Source organism: Magnolia sinica, chromosome 8 (genome assembly GCF_029962835.1).
Source record: "Magnolia sinica isolate HGM2019 chromosome 8, MsV1, whole genome shotgun sequence".
Lineage (NCBI taxonomy): Eukaryota > Viridiplantae > Streptophyta > Magnoliopsida > Magnoliales > Magnoliaceae > Magnolia > Magnolia sinica.
Window position 1 is genome coordinate 8857389 of NC_080580.1, and position 26938 is coordinate 8884326.

Genomic DNA, 26938 nt, shown 5'->3' on the forward strand with positions numbered 1-26938 from the left:
GGTCATAAAAGTTTTGGTTATCACTGATATTTATATTTTTCCTTCATCTAGGTCTATGTGACCTAATCAACCAGTTCAATGGAAAATAAACATTTAAATGAGCCATAAGAAGTTGTTAATGGTTGGCATTCAATCACCACCATTTCATGTGATGTGGTCCACCTGAGATTTGGATATGCCTCATTTTCAGGAACATATCCTAAAATGAGCTGAAAAAATGGATGGATGGCGTGGATAAAACATATACATAATGGTGGGCCCACAAAGCTTTTTAAATCACCGACCTCGTTACTAAAGGGGTCACTGCCGAATCCGAGTCCAGCACACTGAGGTTTTCATTTCTGATAAGTAGGCCCATGCCTTTGATTATCGAGACCATCAGTCTGTTTGATACGAAAGTATATGCTACTCATCCACAGACCCCTAAGATCGTAAGATCGTAAGATCCTAGCCACCAACGGTGGGACCCTTTTCAGTTGGATCTGGACCGTTGATGGATGTCTCATTCTGCTATTGATCTTAAGTCATGAATCAAAAGGTTTTTTGAAGAGATTTTTTAAGTCATTGTCCGTCAAGAGTAGGATGCAGCAGAACAACGGTCTGGATTACCAAACCTTGGCCCCACGTGTGTTTTGCTCTGATCAAGAGGAGGAAAACCATGCTAGTAAACTCGCTCGAGTCACTCATACAGTAGACTGAGTGAAAGATATCCCGTTCATACTAAGGTCTTCCTTACTGGGGGTGGCTAACAGTGAAGTGTGAACTAACAGTGGGTGTACTAACAAAGCTAACAGAAAAAAACAAAAAAAAAACAAAAAAAAAATTAATAATAATAATAATAATAGGTGAGACCCTGTACTCACCCAAGACGGTGCGGCCCTTATCGTGGGGCCCACCTTGATGTATATGTTATGTATAAAAAAAGCAGATCTTATTATGAGGTGAACCATACATAGGAAACAGTCGTGATTGACCAAGTTACGCATCAAAGTTGATATCTACTTCCCTTCATCCAAGCTTACGGGACGAGGATTAGATGCTTGCAGGTTGAGTAACTAGACTAGCTACTGAAGTGACGTCACCAAGTTATGTAGACCCCTATGCATATGTTGTATCCACGACATCCATTCATTTGGAGATATTATTTTAAGGCATACTTAAATATTTAGTGGACCCATCATAGAAAACAACCGGAAGATCGAAGCCCACCGTTGAAACCTGCCTAGGCTCACCATGATGTTTTTTCGAATCCAACCTATTCAAAAGTTAACAAAGACATTAGAGAAGGGCAAACACAAATAACAGCTTGATTGAAAACTTTTGTGGCATTTGAAAGTTTTTTTTTATGCCGGTGTCACTCTCCCCACTGTTTTCTTTGGTGTAGTCCATTGGAGCTTTGGATATGACTCATTCTCTGGATCTTGCCCTAAAATGATCTTACCCTAAAATGATCTTTTCATATGGATGGACGACGTGGATACAAAACATACATCATGGTGAGGCTCACAGAACTTGGTGACATCACTTCAGTAGCAATCTCGCTATTCAACCTGTCAGGAGTTCAACCTGTCAGTAGCCAATCCGTGCCCAACCATACGTGGCGTTATTAACAAAATGCATGGCAAATAAACATAACAGGAAACATTAAGGTACACCCTAATAAGTTTTCGATGGTACAACATTCAATCACCGCCGTTTCCCACCTGGTAATTCGACCTACTTTATTACAGGGTAATGCCCTAAAATAAAATGGAAAAATAGGTGGATGACTGGATGTATAAAGCATGCATCAATTTGGCCCCGTTTGTGCAATTCAATTAAACACAATGCCACGTGTGTTAAGAAGGGCTTATATTCAATTTGTATATGCCAATAAGATAATGTGGATGAGCCAAAGTTACACCTGACTTGATTTGATTGAACCATGGTGTCCTCTTACATTGAGATGAACTGATTAAAACAAAATTTGAAGACTTGGCTACCCTCTCAAGCACTGTATAATTTATAGAATGGTAGGGGTTAGTTCTTCTGACTGGATTCCTTTTGCCTATGCATGTATTAAGTACTTGTTATTTCATTAACAATTGTAGCTAATATATTTCTCAATGGACCAAAGAAGAATAAATTAAAAATAGATGTTAGAAACAATGCTAATTTTATTCGTGTATAATTGATGCTCAGTATAATTGATATAGAAATAAATAAACCAGAGAACAAAAATAAAAACAAGAGATAAATATCTGAACCGCTTGTGTATCTGGGCAAATAGTTAGCAGGATGTGATTAAGGTTCAATATTTCAAGTAAGGACTCGGTTAATAGTATTCAACAACAAAGGGTTATGAATATTTATATTACTCCTAAGCATTCGTAGTGATGGCGTTGGACAATAATGATCTAACCTATCATAAACCTCAAATGTGTTGCAATATGGTTGGATATAAGCAGAAAGATGAAAACTAAGCTAAGATAAAATGAAAACACCACTGCGATGGGTAGACTTATTGTGTTTGGCATGAGTCTGGAGCTTTTTATCGCATTATCCTTTTATAGCTTTGAGAGGCAGCAAAACCCTAGTTGGGTTTCCTTTTTGATATAGGATTCTTAGCAGCCATGATATTCAATTTCTTTCCAATCATTCTTATCCAGCTTAAAGGTCTTCGAATATCAGAGACTGTTTTCAAATCTCTTACCAGCATGGTTATAGAAATCCGTGTGTCTTATAAGATCGGTCTCCTTGTATCTAAATCAAGACCCAATCCAATCCAATCCATTGATTCCAATCCGCTTAGATGTTAATCTAATTCTCGAATCTTTGTAATCGTCGCGAAAGCTTCGATTGTCTTTAGAAAAATCTCTCATTTTGGAAGGATTGTGTAAGACGGCCTTACCGATCATTTCCAAATATGTGATAAGATCCTCATCTCATTGGGTATTTTATAAACATGTCGAGCATGATGCCTTAATCACACGCGCCACACAAAGTAGGGCTGCATGCCATTTGCCGCTTTATCCTTCCGGAGACGTGTGTACAATTATGTGTATCATTACTTTTGGCAAGTGATGTGTCATTATTAAGCACAAGTACAATTTCATCATTATTAAGCACATGGTGCTGACACATAGTGATTTCTTATTGGTCCACATAGGCGTCACGCCCCGAAATTCGACACCCGAGTATGAAGACTTCGATCTCAAGTTTCCGAATGTGAACCTAATAGAAATGCACGTGGGCGAGTTCCCACGTGCCCGCGTAATCCGATTAACATTTATTCATGATTGTAACGCCCCGAAAATCGGCACCCGAGTATAAAGATTCCGATCCCAAGTTCTCAGGTGTTAACCTAATGAGAATGCACGTGTATCCTCATTCAAATTCAAATTCATTTCACACACAGATAATCAGAGTAACACAATTTGAATTAACGGATCCAAAGTTAGGTAGAGATAACAATAGATTCAAAAATATAGGGCTAAGAGTTAAAAGTATAATTCCAATTGTGATGATCGCCCAAAATGAGATTCTACAAACAATAATCCACAATATATATACCCAAGACAGTTAAAGTGTAAAGCCTTCAGTTTACATCAAATATGCCAAAACATAACGGCGTTGGCACAACCTGATATAAACCTACCTGTCTGAGGTCTCACTAGTACCTACATCAATGATACACTTAGTTGGTGTTTTAAAATACCGTCCCAGGTGTGAGTGAGTAGTTAACTCAATGGTTCCATTAGTTCTAAATTACACATGCTATCGACACAATCAGCGCGGTTAGTGATAAACAAGAAACAAACAGTTCTTAAATACTCTTGTTAAATGTGCATATGAAGATATGATATAATGTATGCCCTTTCCAAACAATACTCCCTTACATGCGACTCCAACCATCGGTTTCACAAATGACAACACTTCCTCATCATGTGACAACCACGCTTGTTCGCCACATTCTAAGCTAATGCAATGCGATGAATAGTCATGTTAGCTGAGTGATTATTAAGTTCAATTCATCCAGCATATTGACAAAGCTAAGATACCGACGTTTTATCATGTGTCCTTATCCAGATCACGTGGCTCGTTGTCACACGTATTGGCTCCTTACCAGTGTCTTTGATCTAAATTTAGGTATCACTCGTTTATATTACAAATCAATAATTCAAAAGATACGGCATGATACCTAAAAGTATGAGGATCAACTCGGTATGGATCGTCACCCAAACTGAGTATGATCACCAGTTCCAAGGTGCGGGCTTGTCACATAAAATTAAAAAAATACATCAAGGAAATGGCTCGTCACTCAATTCCACTCACGCCCAGGTCGTTCAAACGGTACTCTAGCATGGAACCATCGGTCGGGTAATTTAGCAGGGGTCTTTCAAATAATGGTTTATCACCTTCATCAGTGCTCACTAGTCACTATGGAAAGGCTCGTCACCCCAGCATAGGCTGATAGCTCGGACACGGTGTCCCATGCCACCATGTCCGGCTCATTAGTCTTAGTTACTCACTGGTCACTACAGGGAGACTCGTCACCTCAGCGTAAGCCGACAGCTCGGACACGGTGTCCCATACCATCATGCCCTGCTCATGAGTTTTAGTGGGATCGTATCGCACTAATTGTTATGAATGGACACGTCCATTGGGAACGGAGCATCCTAAATTCTATTTAGTCATGTCATACATTGTGAACAAACATGACCAGTCGGTTAGTGGACTAATTTAATTGACCTGGGAGAACCACGATACAACCGGCGTTAGGTGCAAACAGCACTTGTAGTCCAACTACTGCCGGTCATCTGTGTTCAACCCAGGTCGACCAAACAAGCCTAAGGTGACCGCCTTAATTTGGGTCACTCCTTGATTTTGGTGATTTACCGACTAACCCAACATCTTAACAATGTTAAGTATTTATATGGACTAAACTTTATATCAATAATTATAGCGTAAATTTCACCATGCAACCACTTAGGCATTTCATCGAAGACATGAGCATCCATAGGGTATTACATTCATTAAAGCATTAAATCAAACATGTAGGCATGCATAAAGTAATACGATCACTTAGGCAATAAATCAAGCATGTGAACATGACAAATCAACACATTCTACCACTTAGACATTTCATCGAATATGTGAGCATCCATATCCAACCAATAACTTACAATCAAACATGTAATATGAACATGTTAGCTATTATAACTCATTCAACACAAGACATTATTAACTGAGACCCTTAAGGGTCGATAAATGGAAACCTATAAATAATGGTCCGCACCTTTAAGAAGGAATCTTCGATTTTGAACTCCTAAGGTTATGGATTTGGGAAAAATCACAAATTACTATATACATATCAAGAACTATATGAGATTCATACAATTCATTATAGAAAAACCTAGGTTGGGAAGTAGGTTTGTTTCTTATCTCCAAATCGTAAATGGGGTGAATTTAGTGGAGGAAAATAATCGATGTTAGGGCTTTGATTAGAGAAAACCGATGAAGGGAAGCACTAAAGCCTCCCCACTCCTACTCTCACTCTTCTTCTCTTCTTCTTTCTCTTTCTCTCTTTCTTTCTCTCCTTTGAAGAATGTAAATTCATATGGAGGGATGGGGTGCCCAAATGAGGCCCTTATATAGTTCCAGAAGTTGTGCAAATAGCCCTAAGGGCTAGGTTTTCATTATACTAGTTTTATGGGAGAGTGCTTTTAACCTCTAGGGTCCATTATCGGGTGTACATATCGATATATACCATAGGATAGTTAGCCCTAATGATGATTTATGTATGGATATGATCGATCCACCATTTGGATGCGCTGATCGATGGGTATGATTAAAAGTCTATTCAACGGTCACCGATAGTCGATCGGGGCCACGGCTATACAGATATGTTTAGGAAAATATTTTTAGTTGGTACTCCAACTTTGGTTATGAATTGATGGTCCGAAAGTTACAACTTTAAGAAAGAAGAAATGAACTTATTTCACTTAAGTTTCAAATTTTCATATAAGATATTCACACAACCTAAGCACTCGACTTGCGAGTCCAAGTTGAATGATTCGAGACGCGATCTTAGCTCGATGTCCCATGATGGATGTCAAGCCCAGCAAGACGGATATTATTCTATAGTTTCGGAATTAGTCGCCCATTATTGAGCGGTCTAAAGCTTGTTCGAAAAATCGGGGCATTTCTGGAATGAATTAGGTAGCAAGATTTCTTGTATGCGATGATTAGGGTTTGGATTAACTATGTTCATAGTGTGGTCTATTTGTAATCAGTGGAAATGGCGATTCAGTCATAATCACTCTAAACCATTAGTTCGTAAACTAAATGGATAATTGGGTCACTTTGGTTTGCTAATTACAATCTGACAGCTAGTTGTCTCAGCTTTGGGTAGATCTTTAATTTAGTTGTGGTTGTCTTGATTAGTCAGTGATAGGTCTGCTAGATTTAGGCCCTATGTGAACAAATCATGTGGCTAAACTCGGTGTTTAAGTGATTGATCGGATTCGTTGGTTTCCTATGGTTGATTAATTGAATTTATGCGGTTCTTTACCGGTACTACCCGTGTATAAATTAACATTGAGTGTTAATGATCAGTAAGTGATAATATAAGTTAATTATATATAATAAAAAAATCAAGGGTTTTTGGAAATCCAAAACAGTGAAAATTCAAGACGTTACAATGATCAATAATCAAAATAACTTTAAATCAACAGCATTAAAAGTTAAGTAGGGATAACTAAACCCATAAATATATGACTAATATTTAAAATATACAATTCTAAAAGTAGTGCCTACCCAATTGGGGACCACACAAGCCATAATATACATTTAAAGTGTAAAGTACGAAGTGCACCCAGTTGGGGACTACAATTATACATGCCCAAAATAAAAAAAGTGTAAAGTTTTCCACTTTCGTTCAATGCTCTTAAAACATCACGACGATAGTACAAGCCAGTTTTACCATGCACGCCTGGTATCCTGGTGGTACCTGCATCAATAATACAATTTGTTTTCTGTTTTAAAACACTACCCAAAGTGGGAGTGAGTAGCTAACTCAGTAGTTCTATTTTCCTAAGTTATACATATGATCAACACAACAGGAAACAATGGGGATGGAATGCCTGCATTGAAAATCTCATCGAGCCACAAAAGTTTTGGATCAAGCTGATATTTATGTTTTCCCTTCATCCGGGTCGGTGTGACTTTATGAATAGGTTAGATGGAAAATAACATCATGGTGAGCCCTAAAAAGGTTTCAACGGTGGCCATCATTGTCACCACTAGAGTTGGGCATCAAGTCAAGTCAGATCGAATTAAGTCCAACTCGACTCGGTTTGAAATTTACATGGCCTGACCTGAACTCGATCCAATCCGGGACCGAGTTTGGGTCATCTGACTCGATACAGTCCGGACCATTGTTGGCTTGATCCGATCTGAGTCCGACTCGGTCAGGGAAACCAAGTTGGATCGGATTGGGTACGGTTCGGATCGGTCCTGATTTTTTTTTTTGAAAATTTGAAATAAAAATGGTGGGCCACCACTCCAAAATAGTCCAAAATACAGGCTAAAATTATATATATATATATATATATGAAACCTACGTACCTACCTGATGAATGGTGATGATGAGTGGGATGGGCTGCTGAGTGGCCGGATTAAGATGGCAGGGTGCGGCTCTTGTTTGGGTAGGGATAGATGAAAGATGAAGAGATTTTGGGGATGAATGGTGATGATGACTGATAAGTGGGCCGGGATGCTGAGCGGAGTGGCTGAATCGAGATGACTGCTCATTTGGGTAAAGAAAGAGAGGGAGGGATTTTAAGGATTTTGGGGATTTGAAGGAGGGATTTTACAGATTTTAGAGATTTTAGGGATTTTGAGGATTTGAGGGAGGGATTTTGGGGATTTAGGGTTAGTCGCCGGTTCGGGTACGGGTGGGTAGGGTAAAAAGTAAAAGAGTAAAATACACACACACACACACACACACACACTTATTAATAGACCCTATCCGGATCCGATCGGATCCAATTAGATTGGATTTCGGATCGGATCGGTTTAGATTGACATTAACCTGAACTCTATTCGATGAATGGTCGGATCTGATTGGGCCAACTTGATCCGGCTCGATCCTGACCTTTAAGTCGGATCCATCGGATCGGTCCGGATTCTGCCCAGCTCTAGTCATCATTACTTATTATGGTATGGTTTACCTCCTTTTTGGGCTCATTCCCTAAAATAACCAGTCAAAATGAATGGAGTCAGCGATCAAAGGTCGGCATAACAAGGCAAGCATGAGGAGAGCCATAGCTATTGAGTGACACCCTAAGTCTTGAGGTCAATAGGTCGGTCAGTGCTCCTGAGTAGAGATGGGCGGCGTGCTCCATTGTTGGTATTACACAACTAGTCCAGCATGAGTAGATCCAGTTTAGTCCAAACAATACTCTTATCCCGAGTCGAGTAGTGGTCTCATGGAGGAAGATGAAGAAATGAATATTGAGTGAATAAGATAAGATGTTTATTAGGAGTAGGCTTAACCATGCGGAGGAGAAAGACCAGTGAGGAGCGGAAGATAAAAAATATATATCACGGTTGGCCTAAAAGATCCCCTAACAGGACCATCCGTCTCTAACCAGGTCTTGGTGGGGGTTATAAGTAATCCGTGCCCCTATGGACCTGTCAAGTTCATCTAACCCATTTATACCCCTGTAGACACTGGAAATCGGCCCCACGCTGATTTGTATGTTATGTTTTTGGTAGTGGGGGTGAGTAGGCTGATTTGTAAATGTTGGAGTTGCCACTAGCCAATAAATCTTAGAATCCCACAGTCGGCTAGAACACGTGGAATATGTAAGGTTGGAGAAATCCGAAGACTCTCCTACCTTAAATTGACTCCTGGTCTGCGATCCGGGATTTCGGGTAAGGGACCTCAGTTACAAAGAGGGAAGGTGTTTGGCACCCTCTCTGCCTGTATAAACGTACGGTCTCTACTTTGTGTGGTAAAACAATCTCAAGGGATGGATGATGTGGTCAAGATAGGACTAGGCACACACATAGATTTCTGGTGCGGCAAGATCCGAGATTTCGGCAAGTCACAGAGCATACATCCAGGAATGTGTCTAGAAAGCAGATGTAATGATGCTTATGCCAAAAGGTGAAGGAAAATAAACTAGATTGCTAGGAATTTCTGATGTGACAGGATCCGATGTACGGTAAGTCGCAGAGCATACGTTCACTAGAGATCTAGAGAAGCAAGGGAGTTGAGAAGGGAATAGATGTCATGATGAATGCTTGTATATAAAATGAAAGGATCTTTGGCTCGATCTGGAGTAGGCTAAGATATGGACTGCACTATGATCAATTCGGGCTAGGCTTGTGGGGTTAGGAAGGTTGGAATGAGGCTAAAGGGGAACTAAAAAATCTGAACTTGGAGGCTTAGGAGCACCTCCTCACCCTCACTCTCTTCCTCTCTCTCTCCCTCTCACTCACTTGGATTTTAGGCTCTCTTGGTTGTGTGAAATGTGAAGGGGGAAAGGCTATTTATAGCCTTCTCCAATGGCATTGCTGTAATTGGTAGGTAGGTAAGGGGTAAAAGCTGAGGTGGCAAGTGGTGATTGGTTAAGGAGAGAGATACGTCACGTGGCGCGCTCTTATTGGCTCTTGGGCTTGGTAAAATGGTAAATAGGATTGGATTGGGGGGTAATTTCTGGAGAAAGTTGACTTTCGGACGCTATGCTAGCTGTTGCTCGAAGGACACACGCGTTCGGTGTGCGGCGGTAATTGGAGTACCGCTGGCGGTAGTCCAACTACCATTTCGGGTACAGTTTCTCCCAAAATTTGGCCGGTTGGTCCTTTTTTGGGTCTTGAGAGCGGAACAAAGTCCGTTTTGAATATTTGGCTTCAAAATTGGCTCGAATGTGACCTGAAAATGGCCCGAGAAATGGGTTGATTGTGGGTGAAGGTTTGGGTATGCTTTGGCATGAATGATGGCTCATGATGGCTTAGGTTTAATTAGGAGTTGGATCAGGGTCTTGCTAGGATTAAGGTTTAGGCTGTGGTTAGGCTAGGGTTAGGGTTCTGGCTAGGATTAGGGTTTGGTTCGGATCAGGGTTTGGTTTAGGATATGATCATGGTTTCCGGCTTGTCTTAACTTTCTTAAGATATTAGCCTAGGTGGGTTGTCTATAACCCCTTAGGCCTAATGATACCAGGCTTTTGTGCTGATATATAGGATATTCCACTTGTGTATAGAGGTGGGCATCAAGTTGAGTCGGACCGAGTTGAGGCTTATTCGACTTGATCTGGTTTTGAAATAGGCTTGACCCGAACTCGGGTCTAGTGTGGACTAAGCTGGACCAAGTCCGATTTGGTCATAAGCACTGAGTCGGGTCAAGTCAACACCGAGTAGGGTCAAGTGCAGTGGGTATCCAAGAGTTGAAATCACAACTCAAAACCTACATTCACTTGCTAAATTGCAGCCTTTTCATTAGATGTGAGTTATTTATTTATTTATTTTATTTTTAATGTACCAGTCAAGTTTTAAATATAGTCGAGTCGGTACTAAGTTGGATTTCAGGTTGAGTCAAGTTGAGTTACTGGGTGACTCGAACTCGACTCGATTTGACTTCGGATTGGATAAAGTCAACTCAATTCGGATCAGCTCTCCTACTAGGCTCAGATCAGATCAAGTTGGATTTAAACAAGTCCGAGCAGTAGAGTTTGCCTAGTCAACCCATGCCCAACTCTACTAGCTCCTACTCGGCTCAGATCAGATCGAGTTGGATTTAACGAGTCCGAGGAGTGGAGTTTGCCTAGTCAACCCGTGCCCAACTCTACTAGCGTGGAATCCACCGGTGACCGTGGGGCTGAGCCTCTCCCAACACGGTGCAACCCTGACTGCAGGGCCCACCTTGATGTATGTATTGTATATCTAAATTGTTGCATATGTTTTGCCAGCTTATTTTTAGAGCATAAGCCTGACAATGAAAAAAAAATCGAAGTCTCAAGTGGACCACACAACACAAAACGGTGGTGATTAACTATTAAAAACTTCTTGTAGGTCACGAAAGTTTTGGATTAAGCTAATACTTGCTTCTTTTTTTCTTTTTTCCCCTTCATCCAGGTCTCTGTGACCTTATCAACATGTAGGATGGAAAATAAATATTATGGTGGCCGTTATGGTTAGCCCTGGGAAGCTTTTAACAGTAGGCGTTTAATCATCACTATTTCCCATGGTGTGCTCCACCTGCGATTTGGATCTGCTTTATTTTTAAGCTGATGCACTGAAATGACCTGGCAAAATGGATGGACTGCGTGGATATATAATACACACATCAAGGTAGGCCCCACGCTCAGGGCGGCACCGTGGATGGTGAAGCCGGCGCCGCACCTAATCCGCTCCAGGACCTTTGGACCCAGACCCACCGCACTGGTCTAAATTTCGAACCCAGACAGCTAAATGTCGGTTTGCGTGGACCCGATCAATTCGCTCTTTTGTGTGATCCACACGAAGTACGTGTACCACATCCAACCCGTTCGTTTGAAACAAAATAAAAGAATCAGGAGAATCCAAGTATCAGGTGGGCCACACCACAGCGAAAAAAAACTTACAGCTGCCTACAAACCCCATATCGAAGTGGTGTTGTAATCCATGCGGTATTTGCACGGCATCAGCCCCGTCCACCCAACTATGGTGATGACAATTTCAAAAACCCAGGTTAATTCATTCATCAGGTGGGCCCCACCACTTGATTTTGGCGCTTTTTGGAACGTATTCCCACTGTTTTTTTTTAGGGCGTCCGTCGGTGACCGTGTGGCGCGGCGCGCCTTTTTAACAGGCGGATGTCGGACGGGGATTGCGACTCCTGCCCCCGCCCGTGGCCACCGTGATGTATGGGTCTTATCCACACCGTCCATTCATTTATTTTGTATCATTTTATGATGGAAACCAAAAATGAGGCAGATCAAAGGTTGAAGTGGACTACAAAATGTGGATTAAACTTTTACCGTTGAAAACTTCTAGGGGGCCACAGAAGTTTTGGATGGAGCTGATATTTGTATTTTCTATTCATCCACGTCTACCTAACTTTATGAATAGGTTGGATGGAAAATAAACATCACGGTGGGCCCTAAAAAAGTTTCAACGGTGAGAATCATTATCACCGCTGCTTCCTGTGGTGTGGTTCAGTTGAACTACCTCATTTTTTGGGTTAGAACTTAAAATGATACGAAAAAAATGGATGGACGGTGTGGATAAGACCCATACATGAAGGTGGCCACTCAAAGCTCCTGCCCGTTCCCAGCTGGAGACGCGGGGGTGACGCAATCCGCGTCCGTGGATGTCATACACGCGTGTGGGCCCCGCAACAGCGCGGGACCACTGGACCGCACCTCGGTTGAAACAGTGAGGTCTGGACAAAATCTCCCCCGTCCAACCATACGCGTGGCCAATTTCAGGACAGTGATCCTAGCCGTTCGTTCATGTGTACCAGCCGCGGATGTACACGGATCACTAAATTTCAGTCGGTGACCTGATGACAACATTTGTGTATTGTAGGATTGCTTGCTATCGCAACTTGTCATCCATTTCTCATTTATGGGATCTGATGAGCAATGAACGGTTCAGATCTTCTTACTAAAACGCCATGATTAAACCGCTGATGTAGGCTAGCTAGATCTCGTCCCATTAAACGAGTCATATAATAACATTCAATGAATTTCGGAGGGATATGTTGGACGGTCATCATTGGACGGCATTGGCTTCTTCTGCCTGATCTGGGCTTCCCTTGAAATATACTACTACTTAGTGGGTGCCACCACCTTTCGCAGACATTCGTGGTAGTGGTATTATGCCATGCTCGAGCCAAATGGTATTGTACGATGTTCACCAATCCCATGTTCAGATCATCTTGAATTTTGTTTCATGATTCATCTCCATTGAAAACTATAATCTGGACCGTTCATTTATATAACTTGCATTCCACGTGTTCAATCTCTATAAGTGACTGTGTATCATCCATAATACTCTGCATAGCATCAAACTCTTTCTCATCATTTCTATACACGGCAGGTTCGTTATTTTAATTGAAAAACCGGGACAGGCAGTGGAACACACAGCACCGACGTCGGTACTGTGTGATGGTGGAAAAGCTCTTTGGATCTACCATTATCCACGCCGTTCATCCATTTTTTGGTCAATTCTATCGTAGACCACATCTTAGGAAACTGTAGTGATTGTACGCCTACCGTTAAAATTTATTGGGGGTTACGGAAGTGTTGGATAAAGCATATACTAAGGGATTGTTCAGCACCGTAGATTCGAGGTGACACAATAAAGTAATTGGGTTCAAATCCACCGTGAGAGCTTGAGTTACGCCTAAAATCTTTTCAAGAGTTGCATATATAGCATGTGTGTCACTAAACTATTAATATATAGGATACATGACTCACTAATGATATCTCAAAATAATTAGATTATCAATTGTGTCACTCTAATTACTTTAATATAATAATCAGCATTGTCTAAACATTATCTATATAAATCAATGGTTGAAAATCATTGGTTAGTGACATCATCTTATACCTCTGGCCTACTTGAGATTTAAAATTTTATCATTTTCAAACAAATTATATATTTTAACGAGCTTATTACAACCACTATATCAGACGTTATAGACTTTCATTAATTAGAGATTAAAGTTGATTTAGCAATGAAATTCTCTGGATCAAAGTTGATTATGAATCCAGGGTGCCAAGCATAATAATAAGATTTCAAATGAGGGGATTTCAAATCCACGCTCCCAAAGAGGCCCTTGTGTTTTCCCTTCATACATGTCTATGTAACTTAATCAACTGAACGGATGGCAAATTAATATTACAATGGGCCTATGAAGCTTTTAATGATGGGCATTTATCCCACTGCTTTCTTTGGTGTAGTCCACTTGAGCTTCGGATCTGCTAAAATTGTCGGCTCATGCCTTAAATTGATCTCGTAATGCAGATGGATGGTCCGAATATAATATATACATTGTTGAGGTTAGAATCTGGACGACACTCCACTTAGTCTCCCGAACTGTGGACCACTTCAACTTCTTGATTCTATACAATGAGAACAAGCAAAGGCGACCCTGGCTAAGCCGGGGGACCCTCCGATGCCTAAGTCAGGTCAAGGGAACTTGGGTCTAAGTGGGGAGTAGTGGAGAATGTCAGAATGTTACTTACCTTAGTAGTGAGGTCTCAATGTATTTATACCTGATTGTTGGATGGTCTGGGTTCGCTATTGTCTGCACGATTTATTCAATCAACGGGATACTGAGATCGTGAGTATATTATACGTAATCCGTGGACCGTGTAGCGCATCATGCGGATAATGCGTATATGGGAGCGAAGCAATCGGCCATGTTTGCTTATGGTAATTTCTAAATTTGGCAGACGGAATGCCCACCTTGACATATTGCCTCGGCTCGGCGCTCTGGAAACCTTCTCTTTGAGGTCTAAGGCCAGGTGCTGGATTTATCTTATCGGGTCAGATTTCATGCAATTGATGTCAATGGTCGGATTATTCGTCTTTTGTTAGACGTTAGGTAGGCAGCTTACCACTTCCAATCGAAGTGTGGAAGTCACTCCGATCCTCAGCCTCGAAGTAAGAGCACCTTCATATCTAAGAGCACCTTCAGAGCGCACGACTTCTTCGGGGACGCTTGCATCAGGTCGGACGAGCATCGCCTTGGTTATTCATATACTTGGTTGAATTAGTTTGAGGCTTACCCTTGGGTTTATTAGGGGCTCGGATCTTCCCATAATATACATCGTTGTTGGCCCACAAAACTTGGTGACGTCAACACACCAAGTGGGTCGATGGCACCACCATGCAATCCGAAAATCGGACTGCGTAAAAGACGTACATCATGGTGGGCCGATGGAGCCATTCCAGCACTGACGTCAGTGCTGTGTGCTGCACCACGCAATCCAAATCCTGTCTTTACTCTTCTGAGCGCCCGTGGCTGGATGGCCGAAAGCAACGGGAGCGGATTAGGTCTTATCCGGGTAATATTTTAGTGGCAACTATCCTTACCATGTAGGGACAACATTGATGAGTTTTTTATAAATCCACGCCGTCCATCTGTTTTTCCAGCTCATTTTAGAACGTGATACCAAAATTTTAGCAGATCTAACTCTTCATTACACCATAATACTGGAAAAACTGGTAAATTCCCATTCAAAGCTTTTTGTGACCCATAAAAGTTTTAGATCAAGATTATTTTTGTATTTTCCCTCTATCCATATTTTTTTGAACTTATCAATGGGTTGGATGGAAAATATAAATTACGGTGGGCCCTAGGAAGTTCTTAACGGTGGAGGTTCAATCAACAAAGTTTCCTGTTGTGTGGTCCACCTGAGATTTAAATCTACTTAATTTTTGGGATTTCAAACTGAATTTTTCTGGAAAAATAGATGGACGTCGTGGATTTACGATAAATAATCAATGTGGGCCCCACCAAAGGGATAACACGGGGTTACCGAATAACACCTCACCCAAAAGAAGAAAAGTGTAAAAGAAAGATTAAAAAAAAGAAAAAGAAAAGAAGAAAAGGAAGTTCATGTACGACCGCTCACCCCATTTAAAAATTCTCCGCCCGACTCTTATTTTCTTCTTTGCTTCGTCTCCTTCTCATAGATCCTCTCCCTGCAAGAGAAAAATCTCTAGGGTTTCTTTTAACCCCAGAATCCTTAATGAGAACCAGTTACCTGAGTTGAATCGGAAGAATCGGTCACTTAGTTGGGCTGGGGAAGAAGAGGAGAAACGGAGGAGATCGGGTAGAGGTTTCATTCGATATGGAAAGGTACTGAAATCTAGGGTTTTTGAGGGCCCCTCCGGTTTGGGAAAAAGGAGGGCCCGAGAGAGATATATACACAGAGAGATTGGTGTATAGACCCTGATAGAGGGGGAGAGAGAGGAAATGAAGGACTTGCTCGGGAGCCCTGGCACGATAAGTGGGCTGCTGCTGAGGATATGGCAGTGTCTGTTTGCAGCGGCGTCGATTGTCGCCATGGTTTCTGGTCTTGGTTTTTCGAGCTTCACTGCTTTCTGGTATAGATCCTTCTTTTATTATTATTATTATTTTATTTTATTTTATAATTTAGATAGTTATTTGATATTTCTATGTTTTTTTTTTTGTCTTTTTAAGTTTTTGAATTTTCGGTTAAAATTAGGAGTTATGGTTGATCCATGTATGCATGTGCATTTATACTGTAGAGGGTTCGTTCCACCTATTTTGTTCTCCCATTTTCTCAACCATACATTTGGCACATGAGTACGATGATCTGAACCGTCTGTTTGTTGGGAATGACTATCGATGGTTTGAATGCCAAAAATGACAGCGATTGGATAATCCTAGCCGTGTAAAAAGTGTGGTCGCTGATTTTTGTGCAGCATTTTCTTTACATGGCTAGGATTGTCTGATTATCGTGATATTGAGCCCATGGTCCATTTATGGTGCATTGTGATGAATGAGCGGTTCAGATCATCATGTACGTCTGCCCCGTATACAATATATATGCCTTTCTTTTTATTCATGGGAGGAGATCTAATCCACCTGGAGAATGAAATTCTCATTCATGGCAGAGAAATGATCAGATACTGCCCCCAACGCCATGATAGCATCATGTTACTTCCCCGCACGTGTATCCCGCCAATGTAGATGGGCTGTGCAAGGCTGATCTCATTGCAAATATCACCTGTAAATGAAACCAGGACGATCCAAGAAGTAGGCAGGTTATGTGTTCTTCATGATGGGGCTAACCATTTGCACGGATCGGATTTTCTAAACATGTGACACAATGGCAGGAAAACATGTGAAGTATGGTTACCTTATGGTACTGGTGCTGGTACCCGGGCATTTCTCTTCATTATACAACTCCCTGAATGGACCATAGACCACATTTCACATTTATTGGAGAATCATAGCCATTTGGAAAGTGTTGAATACAAATTACAGACTGAATTTTGAATGATTTTTATACACCATGTTTTTAGACGTTTAGGATAAACCGATCATGGCAATTTTTTTCTTTGAATCCATTAACGGTTGGCCATCATAGAGAGATGCCATAGGTATGGTATAAACCTTGGAGGATGAAAAGGTTATGGGATCTCCGTACGTGTTCATGTGCTTGGTTATCACCCGTGAAAAATGTTGTGACTGGAAGAGTTCAGTTATAGACATGCCAATATTGCACACAAGTGAGAGACCTGAGTGTTTGGGTGTACAGGTGTGTGCTTGGTTATCATTCATGAAAAGTACCAAGCTTGATGTGTTCCATCAGTCCTGGGGCTTTTGGCGCATTGGTTAGGTTCTTAACAATTGGTATCGGAGCCAACACTATGTCCTGTGTTCGAGTCACAGAAGGGGTGACTTGTGGAAAGGGCAACCTGGACCAGAGTGAAAGTTGCCACAATGTGGAAATGACTAGTTGGACAACCAGAGTGCAGCCACCAAGCGTAAAGGGTTACATGGATAACCAGAGTGTAGCCACCATGCTCTGGAAAGGACTACCCGAAAAAGAGGCCAGAGTGCCCCCATAGAGTGGGGGTTGCCGCGGACGTTGGCCATGGAGTGTCATGGAATGTTATGATCCCAACGGTCTAAAGAGCCTAGCTTGATGCGTTCCATCAGTCCTGGGGCTTTTGGTGTATTGGTTAGTTTCTTAACAAAATCATTGTGGTGTTTCATCCCTCGAGTGGGCCACAGTGACAAAACATAGAGATGTCTATAATTATTTCTTTTGCCATTCATTTGTTTTGTACATTGTAGCATGCCTAGAGAGTGAAACAACCTGATTTTTGGGCCAAAAGATACGAAACGCCTTGGCCTGCCTGATTGAAAGCTTGGGTTTTGCACACTTGTGACATTAGTGAAATGTGTGCTTGCATGTGGTTGGGCAGGGTTCCACATACAAAATCATTGTTCATATGTTATGTACTACTTCTCAGATCTAGGCCTTGAGGAGTTCCTATGATCTTACCTCCAGCTGGGCACCATCTGCTCATGCATGGAGTGATTGCTTGGCACGACTGAGTGAAATTTGTTCAAGGTTGTAACTTGTATTATTCTTCACCGATCATTGCCATCACCGTGATTTGCCCCCGACACCCCCATAAAAACCGAAACTTAAAACCTTGGCCCCAATTTCAAGTAACTATCTATTTTCTTCTAATCAGATACTCTCTATTGCTTAACAATGCTGAAAATGATAGTAGTTTTGTTCTTTTTGAACTTTTCTAATGGCTCATTGTGCATAAATCACCTGATGGGACAAATATAAGTGGTATTTGATGGGCCCCACAGTTGAGAGACATGCCCATAAATCACCTAATGGGACAAACATAAGTGGTAACCTTTTTGATGCAGGACAATTAACCACTTGCTCTAAAAGCTGAAAATGTTAGAGTATAGTGAATCAATCCCTTTATCTCATAACCCAGGCCCCACATCTCATGGGTTAAGACCTCGGCCGAGCCCCCCTCGTGGGCCTCAAATCACATGGGTACTGCCTCACACAAGCCACCCGCCTCACACTGGTGGGGCCCACCTCACACGAGCCACCCGCCTCATACGGGCCGCCCACCCCGAGTGTGCTCCTGCATCCCACAGGCAACCCCACTCGAGCTCACTGTGAAAATGCCCATGCATTAATCACCACCGGTGAGGAGTCTCGAACATGAGACCTCCCGCTCTGATACCATGAGATGTGCTTTGATACCAATTTGATGCAGGACAATTAATCACTTGCTCTAAAAGCTCGAATGGTTAGAGCATGTCGAATCAATCTCTTTATCTCATGGCTCAACCCCACATCTCATGGGTTAGGACCTCGACCGAACCCCCCTTGTGGGCCCCAAATCACATGGGTACTGCCTCACATCAGCCACCCGCCTCACACAGGTGGGGCTCGCCTCACGTGGGCCATCCACCTCGAGTTTGCCTCTGCATCCCACAGGCAACCCCACTCAAGCCTAGTGTAAAAATGCCCCTACATTACTTTCAATCAGTGGCCTCCAGATAATGGTGATGGTACATATTCAGTGGTGAGAGGACCAAAAATTTGATGGCTAGGATCTTCTAGTCTGGGAAATTTTGGGGGCATTTTCTATCCACAGTGGAACCCATCAGATCAATGGTCTGAATTGTGTAACCATGCCCACAACTCACACAGACTCGAGACCTGGGGGCACTTCACAATATGCATATCGTCAGTTTGACAGTGACGTAGACGTACATACTCACCAGTACATGCATTCACGGAATTTCTTCAATCATATGCTTTTACAGTCGTCTACTTTGTGTTTCAGCTATTTGATTGCTTCAATGGGGCTGCAAGTTCTGTGGAGCTTTGGACTCGCGTGTCTTGATGTCTATGCTTTGAGGATTAAGAGAGACCTTCAAAATCCTGTCTTAGTGAGCCTTTTTGTGGTTGGAGATTGGGTAAGTAATTTTCCATTCTATACTCCATTTATTTATGCTACATGTGCTGCATACAGTTGCATTAACATGCTCTTGCAAAACTCTGAGACCTTGTATGCCCGAGTACATTCATTTTCTAAAATTTTCAGTCAAGATTAACATGATGTTTGTACATTTGGGTCTTATTTTTGCCTACATTGCAGATCAACATGCTATTTTTTTTTTTTTGGTTTTGTAACCGATTGAATTTATCAGAAATGGAAAAGAAAAACAAACAGAAATACCCAGCTGTGGGTGACCCTCCTGTCACTTCACACTCAATCCATCAAAAGAAAACAAAGGAATATTACGAATGCAAGGGGAACCCCAATAACCATTCCCCCACAAAAGATACCCCAAAAAAAGGAGGAAACAAACAACAGGCCACTAAACACTTCCAAATTTCCCAGAAGGACTGCCATCGAACACCCACAAAATTCTTGGCTAGGCAATGGCCAATTTACATCTATGATCATAATTCTTCTCTTTGAGGGTTTCATTGGCACCACTTTGTCCTCGAAGAGTTTTCTCTCTCCCTCCACGCTCCCCCAAATAATTCCAAGGGATACTCTGTTGCACATGATCATTGTCCTTCGGCCTTTAAATGGACCACAGCTCCATGTCACAAGTAAATTGCCAATGGAAACATTAAGAGACCATCCGATCTGAGCTGAGCTAGGAAAAAAGTTCCAGACTTGGACCGCCACCACACAGTGGATGGAAAGGAAGTCAACTCTTTACTGACTATTACATGACTGAAGTTCTCTGTCTCAAAGGACCACTGTTCTCACATATCGGACATTTGATATATTGTAAATGTATATTTTCTAAGTTTAAATGAACAAAGTAAGTGTGTGAACGTGAAAGTACAAAATTTCTGATTCCTTGTCGGTTAGGTGCATTGTAACCATTACATCATTGAATGTGATATACTTCTGAACCTGAAGATAAATATGGTTGGTTGTATGCAATTTTCTCTGGTAGCAACAAGAAATGTTCATAGGCCCGTCTTGTTGTATTTAGTTCAATTGTTTTTATGACTCCCAGTGAACTGATTAAAATCCAGTTGCCATCTAAAGACCGACTTTTCTTTTAAAATGTTTCTAGAAGTGTATATTTTGGTCACTTTCTAAAACCTACAACTTTGGAATGACTGGGAGCCTTTGCCACCTTAATTGTATAATTAGATAATCTTTTTATCTTCTAAAAAATGTTGAATTAGGCAGACTGCTCCAGGGCACACCCATGAAGACTAACGACCATTGTGTTAATCAGGGCTATGATGGGCGGGCCACATTACATGCTTGTATGGTGTGTCTTGCCCAATCAACATCTTAATAGAAAACAATTATCACACCCAGAGAATTTCTGAATTGACTGTAAATATGTTTATATGAGGAAAACACTTCTGTGATGGTGTTATCCGGCTTCTTTGACCATCCAATATGAGTTTGCCCCCTTTTGAGACATTTCCCCTTTCCCCACTGGAGCTGAAATTGTGAACGGATGGTAGCAAGTTTCTCATGAGGCAACCGAAAGTAACCTTTTTTTTTTTTTTGGTTGTAAAGATGATGCAAGCAGATCTCCAATCCTACATTTGGGCTCCACATGATCACACGTGTGGGCCTTGATAGATTTAGTATTATTTTTATCTTTTTTAGTTTCATGTTTCTTTAAATAATTGGAATTGACCAAGGTACCCCACTTATGGCTCACTGAGAAATAGCTATGAGTCGGGACATTTTGGTTCTTTGACTTTGCATTAGGTTTCTTTTGTTTCTGAAACCTATATGAGGGTTCTTTGGATGCGTATCTTTTTTTTTTTTTTTTGAGAGATTCCTTTTTCTTGTCATGTTTATGGAATGAAGGAGAATGGTTTTCCTTGAAGGTTTGTCATTTCTTTTTTCCCATAATGCCTATAGACTAGCCAGCAAGCAGAGATGCCAAATTACTGACAAGTTCTTTCCAAATGCCAGTCCATGCCACCCCATAAGGAACTGCCCAATGGAGTTTGGTGAAACCCAAGAGATATAAACATAGAGAAGACCGTTCCAAACAGAAGAGGCAAATGGGCAATGGATAAACAGAAATATGCCCAGCTCTTCTTTTGATATTCTTTTCCTTCTGTGGGTGGCGGCCTGCAGTTGATTGGTTTTCCTGGATAATGGAACTCTTACAGCAGCGACACTTCACTCAAAAATGTCCATAGTTCTCTATTTTATCTCGCCATCTCTCTAGGTTTGACATTGTATCATATTGATATATAAGGCATAAGATTCACATAAGGGATGTAATGATGTCTCACCGTGATCCTTCATAATTTTTTCTAGGTTGGCTAAAATCATTATAAAAAATACAACAAGGCATTCAGCACGGCCACCAAAGCCTACTGGCGTAAACTAAATACAAAATCATAGTTGAATTAGCAAGCCTAATAACCCTTATGAGAAATGAGAAATTGATTATCTTGTAAAGTTGGCATAGTACACTGTATTTGGTTACAGCATTATCAATCAGGGGTTTGACTCCCGGGAGATTCTGGATCATTGGCGCAGTCACAAAGTTTAGCCGACCCTTTTATTCCAGGTGAACTGCATGGTGAAGAGTAGCAAGCATGTTGTTATTTTTTCTTCTTCCATTCTAGAATCAAACAATTTGGGTTGCAACTTGTCTGGACTGGACTGAAGCATGTCTAGGTCTAGCCCATGAGCTAAGGACCCAAGCCCGTCCCAACCCACCTTGTCCACGAATGAATCAGACTCAGGGCCCACCAAGTCCTCAGCCCACCCATTTTATATGAATTGGGCTGTACCTACTCGGACTTTTAGTACACAAGCCCTTGTCGAGCCCATATAGCTATTGGAAGCCTGTGCCTGCTAATGAATCAAGCTCAGGGTGCACCAACTGGGTAGCTTACCAATGTTAAATAAGTTGGGTCAGACCTAGGACCTTTAGGATACACAAGCCCATGTTAAGCTCATTTAGTTATTGGGCCTAAAACCCTAGCCTGGGTCAACCCTCAGGACTTAAGGCTCAACTCTTAATGGGTGGATTGGGTATGGGCCCTGATAAGCCCAATCCAGCCCAGTTGCATCCTTTCAATGTACAGATGATAATGCTGCATTCTGGAACCAAGGTTCATTGTCATTAGAGTCAGCATCACAAGAGGGAATGCGGTAGATGGATGGAGACCTCATTTTAGTTTGCTTTACTTCTGTTCCTGCGATATTTGCTTCAACACTGTGTTGTGCACTCGAGGACTTGTGGGGGATTTGACCCCATGCCCACTCGCTACTTGTGATGAGGTGTGGGTTTCTTTAAAAACCGGTGACTAGTATCCTCATTACATGGGGGAAGAGGAACAATTGGTGTTTTCGGAATTTGAGTGGGTTGGTGTCAGATGTGGTTAAAAGGGTCAATCGAGATGTGGTGGAATGGGTCTCTTGTTTTAAGGCCATTGATGTTTTTAATGTAATTCTGTGTTTCGGCTGTAGTTTGTTTTGTTTTTCTGTGGTTGGTCTGTTGGTGTTGTCCCCACTTGATGTTTTCCTCGGCGCAGTTTTTTTAAATAGAAGTTTCATTACCGTAAAAAAAAAAAAGAAAAAAAGGAAGAGGAAAAAGCCTCATTTCATGCTCGATTTCAGAGGACATGCTATAACCTGCAAATGTTTGCCGAAGGCAAGACCAGCGTATTCTAGAATCTGCTCTGAAGTAAAAACAGGGTTAGAGCTTCTTTTCATTAGTGAAATTGAGAGTGCTGATGGAGATGTTGTCACTCGATAAGTAATATTCATCTAGAAGCTTACCTCATGTGATACTTGTGGAGGCTAAATTCCATGTCTGTTTCAAACTCTCTTTGACTTCCAAACGGATGAAATAAATGCTAATGTTGAACTGGTCTTCTCCCATCCTAACTCAAGAATAAAACTCCTTTTGTAAGGTGAATTGCAAAAGATAAGAGAACTATAGACAAGCATGAGTAGCAAACCAGGACTGTATTTGATGTTGTGGCCCTCATCACTCTTCTTCCCATCCTATATTGATTACAACAAGTCCTTGTTTGCAGTAGAATGCCTCAATATCAATCAGCTCACGATGTGATGTGAGGAAGAGAACAATGGCGATTATGAATTTCACTACCATCCACAGAAAATTACCTGGGAAAATGGTGTTGGATGCCTTGTAATCCAAAAGCCCGCATGCTTTGCAATCCCAACCTGAAATATTTTGGACTGGAATATGGTAGACTCCCCCTGGCCCAGATTGATCGGTTGCTTGCCTCAGGTTGTTATGCTCGTTGATGTAACTATTCCTTAGTGATGATATGTCTGAGCTGATTGATTTATGTTTTATTGTGGTCCACTCCCAAAGCCTTTTTGTTCTTTTCTTGGTTAGATGACTTTAGCTCACCTCCCAAACAACTACATTGCATGTTGCCTATGGTTATAAATGGGCCTGGGCTTGGATTTTGAACTGCTTGGATTGTGTCAGTCTTTCTTGTCTGCTTCTTTCTAAAACTCATGTTTGGATGCAAATATCTTAATCATCAGAAAAAGGAAAAAAATAAATGTAAAATGTTTGAATGCAGAGATTGAGTTTCTTCTGGATGACATCCTTCTAAACTTGCTGGTGTACCTCTCTGGGGATTGATGCTTGCTTGCCTCCAACATCTCCATCGTACCTGCTGTGGAGATCAAGGACAATAAGAACCATTGATTTGATAGGTCACTGTTACACAGGACATGACCCAAAAATCATGGTGATTTGACAGTGGGAGCCATCTACTTATCTCAGTCTTTTTTTCTTCTCTATCTTAACCATCCATTCATAATTCACTAATGTGATGGCTAAGATAATCCGATCGCTGCAAGTTTTAAAACTATAGCCTAACTATGTGGCTCACCACCAGATCAGCAATGCGACTGCCCTAGAAGCAAGTGGCATGGAGGGAGGAGATGATGGAGACAAGCGGGCCTCCATGTCTCTCTACAAAATCTCATCTTTATTATACACTTGATTTAATTAAAATATTAAACTAATCAGGATAACCCAATGCAGGTGACGTCAACACTATCGCTTGCAGCGGCATGCTCGTCGGCAGGAGTGGTGGTTTTGTTCACAAGGGACATAGACTACTGCAAGTCAGAAGGCCTTCCGTGTGGCAAGTTCCAAATCTCGATCGCTTTAGCTTTCATAACTTGGCTATTCATTGCGATATCTTCTCTGGTCATGTTTTGGCTCTTGGCTTCTGTTTAATGACACCTACAAGCTCCACGCTTCTTACCGCGTCTCTTCTCTCATTGTATATGCTGTCTGTAACATGGTCTTATTTTTTTCAGTATGGCGAAAAACCCCTCGTGAATCTGGAAATCCTGGCGTGCATGTATGCATGCATGGTTCAATTAGAATTGACTGGCCCTGAGAAGGAGAAATGATTTAAAAGAAAAGTGAAAAAAAAATAAATCCAATTGTCAGTCCTGATTGTCTGTAAAAACCCAACTTAGAGACAACAAACCTTAGGAAAGCATTTTCTAGCTGAACTTGGAATGAATGGTTATGATCACAGATGAGTGCGATTCTTTCTATTTTGACTGTACAGTATCAGCTTTTAGATGAGCGGTCTGGATCATCACGCAGTGGGGCACATCAAGCTTGGTGAAGAGCCTTGCTACGAAGCCTTCTCATTATTTGTTTACTAACGTTACAGGTGTAGCTGGCCTCATGGAGATCTAAGTTTCTCAAAGGCATCCTGCATTTAGGGTCGTCAATGGGCTGGGCCAGGCAGGTCTAATGACCCATTGATCTTGTTGTAGAAATGGCTGATCTTGCACTGCATGGCTCTTAAAATCAGTGTCTGATAGATCAATGGGCTGGTCTAGGGTTTTGGGTTTTCTACATTCCCAGTCAGTTGTGGGCCCATTCCTGTTTTTAGCCGTTCATCAGCTGGGTTTTTGGCCTGATCCTGAAGCTTTATATGGAGGACACCAAACAATCCCCTTGCCAGGAAGGCCATTGGCAGGAATCACAGGTCGGAGTATTCAAATACATGTGGTACATGTAAGTAATCTGGTGTGGTCATCTAGTGGGTCCGGACCGTTGGTTGGATTCATCTAGGTAGGGGCCATGAGATAAACTGACAGCAGGCCATACACGTGTGCCATGTGCTTGGGTTAGAGTGCCAGATATATATATTTTTAAAGAGATACGCCAGTCTGAACCGTCCATTAAGTATAGAAAACATTCCAGCGGCGTTGATGCAAAAATCATACTGATCAGATGATCCAATCAAACCTTTATTTGGCCTTATTTTTATAGCCATCCATTTGACAAGCCACGGATGGAATGGTTACATTTGCCTAACAAAAGTGATTCTTGTAACCACAAGGGGTCGTTTGGTACCATGGATTTGGGGGGGATTCAAATCCCCTGGGTTGTTTGGCACCGTAAAGTAATAAAGTAACTGCGGTTTCAAATCCCCTCAACCGAGGTTTCAATTTCATTGCGAGAGCTTGGATTACATCTAAAATCCTTCTCAGAGTTGCACGTGTAACATGTGTGTCACTAAATTATTAATCTTTTGGACTCATGACCCACTAATGATATCTTAAAATAATTAGATTATCAATTGCATTACTATAATTACTTTAATACGATGATCAACACCATCCACACATTGACCATGTAAATCAACGGTTAAAAATCGTTGGATAGTCACTCGGACGTGATTTTGTGCTCGTGGACAATCCGAGACTTGAAATTTCATCATTTTCACAATGCAAACATCACACCGATCTGACAAATATGAACCCTTTGATCAATGCTCTTTAATATAGACAGCCTAGATAATTTACACAAAAGAATGTCCAATCAACTATTTGATCCATCTATTTGTTAGTGCCTGTCATGGATTGCTTATGCTTCTGAAGAATGACTTTGTTAGGCAATTGTAACCATCCATCCATCCATTAACGGCGCCGAAAATCGATGGCTGTGGAAAATAAAGCAAAGACGAAATGGATTGGATCATCCAATCAGTAAGATTTTTTATTTTTATTTTTATTTTTATTTTTTTATTTTTTTTTAAAGCTAAGCTGAAATGGATTGGATCATCCAATCAGTAAGATTTTTTTTTTTTTTTTTTTGGAATGATAGCCTATGAAATATGTTCTGGATTTAAATGGACGGTTCAGATTAATCGAATGGACTGTCCAGGTGAACCGATCCAACCAGAAGCACTATAACTTACAGTGCTAGGAGAGAGCACTGGAGCATTTCTCTAAGGAAAAAAAAAAAAACTGACCGACAACCTCACATGCTCGGGGTTGGTAGGTAGAGATTTGAATCAACGTTCTTGCCACTATTAGTGGGCCCCACCAATTATTTCAGCAACTGATGTTACACGTGGCCCAGCGTGTCCGATCCTTGATTAAAAGGTGA

The 26938-nt window shown here is 41.4% G+C and overlaps 1 protein-coding gene across 2 annotated transcripts; it reads left to right on the top strand.

The window, feature by feature from the left end:
• Positions 1–15562: 15562 nt before the first annotated feature.
• LOC131252792 (CASP-like protein 5B2) lies at positions 15563–25086 on the top strand. Of its 2 annotated transcripts, none has more exons than XM_058253490.1 (3): positions 15563–16089; positions 19351–19483; positions 24411–24552. In XM_058253490.1, the coding sequence occupies exons 1-3, from the start codon at positions 15959–15961 to the stop codon at positions 24516–24518; spliced, it is 372 nt and encodes a 123-aa protein (XP_058109473.1). In that variant the 5' UTR covers positions 15563–15958; the 3' UTR covers positions 24519–24552. The 2 variants fall into 2 exon arrangements, with proteins under 2 accessions (XP_058109473.1, XP_058109472.1); XM_058253489.1 differs by lacking the exon at positions 24411–24552 and adding an exon at positions 24560–25086 and having other exon boundaries at positions 15579–16089.
• The last annotated feature ends 1852 nt before the right edge of the window (positions 25087–26938 follow it).